This window comes from Pinus tabuliformis, chromosome 3_1 (genome assembly GCF_031772625.1).
Source record: "Pinus tabuliformis cultivar Carrire ecotype Pingquan chromosome 3_1, CPIR1, whole genome shotgun sequence".
Classification (NCBI taxonomy): domain Eukaryota; kingdom Viridiplantae; phylum Streptophyta; class Pinopsida; order Pinales; family Pinaceae; genus Pinus; species Pinus tabuliformis.
This window is the reverse complement of record NC_142301.1, coordinates 880,469,726-880,476,430: the sequence shown is the minus strand read 5'-3', so window position 1 is coordinate 880,476,430 and position 6,705 is coordinate 880,469,726. Positions and strand designations below refer to the sequence as shown.

At 36.6% G+C, this 6,705-nt stretch overlaps 1 protein-coding gene across 1 annotated transcript; it reads right to left on the bottom strand.

Annotated features, from left to right (window-relative positions):
- Positions 1-3,145: 3,145 nt before the first annotated feature.
- Positions 3,146-6,031, bottom strand: LOC149190413 (protein kinase STUNTED-like). Its single transcript, XM_089412145.1, has 7 exons — positions 5,399-6,031; positions 5,022-5,270; positions 4,690-4,850; positions 4,460-4,536; positions 4,221-4,368; positions 3,969-4,118; positions 3,146-3,762 (listed from the first exon to the last, which is right to left on the bottom strand). Exons 1-7 carry the CDS (start codon positions 5,619-5,621, stop codon positions 3,490-3,492), a joined length of 1,281 nt encoding a protein of 426 aa, XP_089268271.1. The 5' UTR covers positions 5,622-6,031; the 3' UTR covers positions 3,146-3,489.
- Between the last annotated feature and the right edge of the window lie 674 nt (positions 6,032-6,705).

Here is a 6,705-nt window from a genome sequence, read left to right as displayed (position 1 = left end):
AAGGACCATAACGGGAGCAAATGTGGACCCATGTACAAATTTTTACTGCCTCAGGGTTTGTTTCGTCCTGTGACTACTAGGTTCGTTAGTCCTTCACATAACTCTCCAACAAAATGAATCCAAGAGTGGAATATAGACTCTTTACACGCAATTTATTTTCTAGAAAGTCTATACAGAGAAATGAAAGTTGCAAGTATAAGAATTATGCTTCAAAAATGAATTTTCTTGTGTAGTGAGCTATACCAAGGGTATGCTTTTGCAAAGTTTTATAACAGAAAAATTTGTCAAGAGGAATTTATTAAGGAAATCTCTTGTTAGAAATGAAATCCAGTAGAGTTGAGATAAAGTCCATAGTTACAAAGAAGTATTGTTGTGGAAAGCAATTCCACTATGACATTCTTGTACATTTTAATACAATATAAAAGGAAATTGATGTGATTTCCAAGCTACTTGAATCCATTGAACACAGAGAGAATCAGTTGAGAACTGATGAATGAACATGGAAATCGATGTAATTCCTAAGCTACTTGAATCCATTTTGAACACAGAGAGAATCAATTGAGAACTGATGAATGAACATGAGCTGAAGCAAAAGGACACTATCATTAAGCTAGTCGACCCTGAAATTGAAGAAAATGATCATGTCAAACAAATCTACTAGCAGTGTACTAATAACGGTAAAATCGACTTGCAAGAAGAAAGTAACTTAAATACCACATTTGTTGGAAAATGAAATCAATCAAAATATGTTCTAACCAGAGATGAAGTTGATTCAAATGAAAGAAGTTCAAATCAGGGTGAGGTGAACCCAATAAATGAGATGTCGATAATCCCAGGAAAAATCAACTAGCAACAATGAAGGAAATCGATTGAAAATAATTAGTTAATTCCATTGTTAAGATTTCAACTTGGATATCATTTTTTTCCCAGGTACATTCTCTTGGAGAAATCGACCTGCATGTTAGGATGTAAATAAGTTCCAATTAAACAGAACATTTTTATTTGAGGGGAATTGAGGTCCAAAAGAGCAGAGTTCTTGGCAGAGGAACAATATAACTGCAAACACCCATTCAATATCTATGACTGTAGATTGAAGTTCTGCAACCTTGGAAGCACTATTGAGTACTTAACCAGAGCTGTAGAATCATTGGTACTTTATTAGATCTGATATGCAATACAATGCTTGATTCGCCTTGATTCCCATTTATTCTGTTTAATTTCTGCATACTGATTCCTACTGATACCATTCCAACTGCTTGAAACAATAACATTTTCAAAAGGTCTCTTTCACTCTCACTTCAATTAGAACAGTACCCCTTTCTCTACTACATTCATGCACATATGCTTACATTTCCAATTCTGCAGATTGGTTTTCATGAAATTAACCAATACTTGTTTTGCATCTAACGAATTCACATAACTAAACAAAGCACTGAAAATATCACCAAAACTGAGTGGCCTCTCTAGTATTACAAGAAGATTTATTCAAAAGAAACAAGAAGTTATTTTAAACTACCCTAGAACAAGTCCATGTGGATGCTTATTTATGACATGCCACAATGCTGTCCATCAAAATATTTTCCTAAAAACTGTCTCTATATTGGGTTTCAATGGTAGGAGTTTTAGAGTTTTCCGTGATGATGACTTGATTTTAAAATAACTTACTTACTTGGGACCATTCACCCTTAATTTTAGAGGTGGCCGTGGTAGAGGAGGCAGGCACTCATCTAACAGTCGAAAGCCCTTTACAAAGGGGAATGGTACCAGCATAGAGAAGAAACACAGACGGTTTGAAGAGGATGATGGATCTGCCAAAGATGAACGATCAAATAAGGTCCAAAAGCTGGAAAATGATGGTGAATTACAGGCATCTGAGACTTCCAAAGCTGCTGAGGATAATTGAGTACCTCAGATGATTCAGCAGACCATGCCATAAGCTTTATTTTTTTTTATTGATTATAGCTTTATTTTCTTGAACAAATTTTGGGTTTCATATTGTATTTCTTGCCTTTTCTTTTTTCCTTACAAAAGGTGTAGGCATTAAAAATTTTGAAGTTAGAGATGTAGGATAGTTTTAATGTTTTGGATTTGAAGGCTGAATTTTTTAAGGTGTAATGTTATAGAACAGCTTTGCAATTACCTGAACTCGAGAAGCAGCGTTTCATGGCAATAAAAAATTGCCAAAATATAAATACTATATAATTATAAGTTGAGCTCATATATTTGCAAAATCTGTTAGATTCTTACAATTGTTATTCTTTTAGTGATGAGATTAGTATGTTGTTAAGTCAGCAGAATGGTACCTATCTCTTCATGTTATTATGTAGCAAAATGGTACCATGGAAGGAATATGACCCACGAACATATAGTGGTGGAATTTTACACAACCTAAACCATTCTTATTGAATTTTGTGGATATTGTCATGATTATGGCTTGGTAATTAAATAAAAAGGAATTAGGTTCAGTCCTTTACAATAAGTGATGAATATGCACATTAGTATGGTGACAAGGTCTTTAGTTATTGCTATTGTTAACCATAAATCCTTCCATCGATGGAAACATTTCTATGGATGAAAAGTGAAAATGCAGTGTGGTGTGTGCTGTGATATCCTTGAAGATGAATAAATGCATTCTACTGTGTAGCTTTTAACTTTTGATTCTCATTAATACCATAGTATTCACCGGTACACCTTTGCATTGTCTTCTGTGATATTCAACCTGAATCTTGAAAACCCTGCATCTGTTCATTCCTGATATTATGCAATAAAAATTGCTAGTGTTATAAATGAAATTTGAAAATTAGACATGGCTACTCTGTTTTAATAGTTGGTGAATGCTAACCATTAACTATTTGAACCCTTGGTCCTTTTGTTAGACCAAAAACGCATCAGGCATGGCCCTTATGGCGCATCAAAGAAGGATCTCAAGCTTCAGCACATTTGATCCATTTGATCAATCAACCTGGCATCCATGAGAACTGGTTAGTAGTGGGTAGTTCTTTCTACGGTTCTCTCCACCACTTCTGAATTGACAATATAGTAGCATTACCAAAAAGTTACTCTTCTTGGTACTTGTCTACCCAGAGCAGTGTAATGAACACCGTAGATCCATTTTCACTATTTACATGAGATTGACAGTAAAAAGTAGAAATGTGGACACGACACTGAAAAAATCAGCATGCGAACAAAAGATGCCAACTAGTCAAACATTGCTCAGATCTGCAGCCAAGATAATGGAGTACTGACATCTTGATCTTCCTTTCCGCCCATGAGCTTGCTTCTAACTTCAAGGAATGCTTTAACGAAGTCAATGTTATTGTTCAATCCCCTAGTTTTCATACAATCCTTAGCTATTCTTTGAGGTCTAGCATAATACGTCACATTCCTGGCCATATAAGAATATGAAACCACTGTGGCCATGGGAAACTTATAAAGCAACCATAAACAAATGTATTGCTGGCAACAAAACTCACTTCTTTTAATCTTGAATTAAAAGCTTGATGAATTGCTACATCGGCGCAGTCCGTAATCTTCCAAAGAATTGTTTGTTGGCAAAATGCCCACACTATGATCTGTGCTACTAAGTGATACCGTATCATCATCCACCCCAAGCATGGCAAGGGTGAGATGGGTTTGTATATCATGCCCCCCCTGATTTTCTACAATGTCATCCTCATCTGAAGTATCCATATCCTTGATCATTGTATTCTGGCACCACGCCCAGTCAGTCCTCTCATCTTCTCCTTGTAGTAGTTTTAAAATCTGCCATTAATCATATCTTGGTATTAAAGAGTAAGCAGAGATGAACAGATGTGGTTAACATAGAGTGTTTTATAGCTAAAAGAAAATGTAAGAGAAATTGCACCCTAAAGTAATTTTTGCAGGTAAAGAATACCCTCAAAAAACACACGAGGTAGTAAAAACAAGCCCCTGAAGCATATAGAAATGAATAGAGGAAGATAAATTACTCGGCTCATGCAAGGACGGTAATGAGATGTTTCCCTTAGACAAAGCGTAGCAGCAAGCATCATTCTATGCATTTCATTTGTATCATAAACATTTTGCAAACATTTGTCAGCAAGACTTTCCATATTCCCATCCTGTAAGAGTGGTCTTGCCTGGTTTCAACATTTAAAGAAGGTTAAACATGAGCCCCTAATAAGGATAATCAATATAAATAAACATGAAGAAGAGAGTCAACTGTAAAAACCAGGACTTACCCACATAATCAGGCTTTCTTGACCCTTGGGACTTGCTGTATCAATTGGCTTCCTTCCAGTTATTAGCTCAAGAAGGACCACACCAAATGCATACACATCCGTCTTCTCATTAACCTTTCCATAAACAAAGTATTCTGGAGCAAGATACCTGTCAAACTACAATCACAATTAGTGAATTTACAAATTGGATAGCTTTAATCTGAAAATGGCCAATCGAAACTGGGAAGATGCTTACATACCCAAATGTTCCTAAAACATCGCTGCAAGTGATATATGAAGATGTTGGTGCCCACCTTGCTAGCCCAAAATCTGACAACTATTATAATAACACGCACATTAATTCTGTTGAAAATTTTTCATTAGTGCAGAATTCCAAGTTTCAGTTTACAAGTCTAGATCACTAAGATCTCTTCAAATACTGAATTGTGCAATTTAGTCTTGATTCTTCTTGCAGTAAAAAGATTTATACCTGTGGTTCAAACTCTTCAGAAAGCAAGATATTGGAAGACTTTACATCTCCATGAATGACAGATTGAGAAAAGCCATTATGCAAGTAATCTAATGCTTCAGCAACTCCTACAGCCACTTTTAATCGCACTTTCCAAGGAAGTATTGGCTTTTCCTCTCCTCCTGAAAAATATATACGTAGTCAATAGCTAGGACTATAATCAAATCTCAGAAAAGAGAAAATGAAAGACCCTGCCATACAATACATAACACTATGATGCTTAAAACGTACTACTGCTTAATATTTCTACACGATTTCATGATTCTTAAAATGCAATACTATTGAGTATATACCATGGAGATTCTCTTCAAGGTTTCCTCTGGATACAAAATTATACACCAGAAGGCGGTTAAGGCCTTCTGCACAGTAACCGATAAGTGTAATGACATGGTTGTGCTTCAATAGAGTAAGAATCTCAACTTCAGAAAGAAGCTCTTGCTCTGTTTTGGATGATGAATTCAAGATTTTCACTGCCACCGATTGTCCATCAGGAAGAAATCCTCTGTACACCTTACTGTAGCCTCCTCTTCCTATAAAATTCCCTGCAAGAATAAGGATGTTACATAATTGAATTGAGTTCACAAGGTTAATATACATTTCAAGGGAAATTTCCCATTCAAAACAGAAGCACAGAAATGAAAAACTCCATGAGGAAAACTACAAATGCAACCTGTTGAAAAACCAGAAGTAGCAGATTGCAACTCCTGATATGTAAAATGCCTGCAGGTTTTACTTTGACAAAGGAACTCTAATCTCCTTGCCAAACAATTTTCTTCTCGATCAGAATCATTCTGCTGACTGCAAGGAAACCCTTCTTCTTTAGAGCATGCTTCAATTGGTGCTACCTCATTTGAAGACCGAGCTTCATGTTCATAGTTGCAAACCTTCTGCATAATCTGTCCTTTCAAATGAAGCTCTCCAGTTGCCTGTGTAAGCCTATTTGGCAACTGTAGTGCCCATTCAACTACAGATGTTTGTTTTGATGTAGACTGTGGAGTAGGAAGCTTGGTCAGTGAATCGGCTCCACGTAAGAGGGGCCATCCAGGTACTGATTCTCCTTTCTCTGTAATCAGTCCCGAAGTCGCCCTTTTGGGAACCTTTTGGTTAAGAACTACCCACTACTAACCAGTTCTCATGGATGCCATAACAAAAGGGAGAAGCATGCCAAGGAAAATGGCATGAGTAAAGAAGAAATTGAAAAGGAGATTTATGAGTTGAAGGAGAGATTCAACATAGTCAAAATGAGGCTTGAAAGAGAATACCAAAGGTAGAGATGGGACCTAAGGAAGAAGGCCAAATTACTTGTCAGAAAAAAGATTTTAAGAGGAAGACCCCTAAAGCTAGAAAGCTAGGGAGGAAGATGAAGCACCTGTTGAGCCTAAAGTTGAATTAGTTCACTATTTTGAACCAGAGCAGGGAATAGTCCTTGATGATGAGGAAGATGTTGAAGAGAGACTATCAGAGAGTCTCATGGACTACATAAAGAGTTCAAATCAACATATGGATTTGTTGATAGAAGATATGGTGGAAAAAGCATCATAACAGTAGAGGGAGCTACACAAAGAGGATGTCGATGAGACAATAAATGAAAGTCTCATGGGAGGTTAGCTAGAAGTGCTCGTAACATATATACCATATGGGGCTAAAGAGCTTGGTGATTATGATACTGATGCTATGTGTATAGATGCAGATGATAAGGATTTTCAAGAGGGACAATCATTCATAGTTGTCATAAGAATAGAAGAAAGAGAAGGAGTACCTTCCTAAAGCATGGAAGGAAGACAAAATTTGATGTTGGAGGCATCAGAAGAGGCCAGGTAACCTTTTATTTTTAAAATTGGTGAATTTTATGTGAATGCATGCTTTGCATGTGAGGAGAATGGACAACTGGTCCAAAAGGAGAACGAGAGCACTAAATTGATCCAAGAAATCCAAATTGAGGTAGTAGATGCTAGACAATCCTCAAGGAAGGATGAG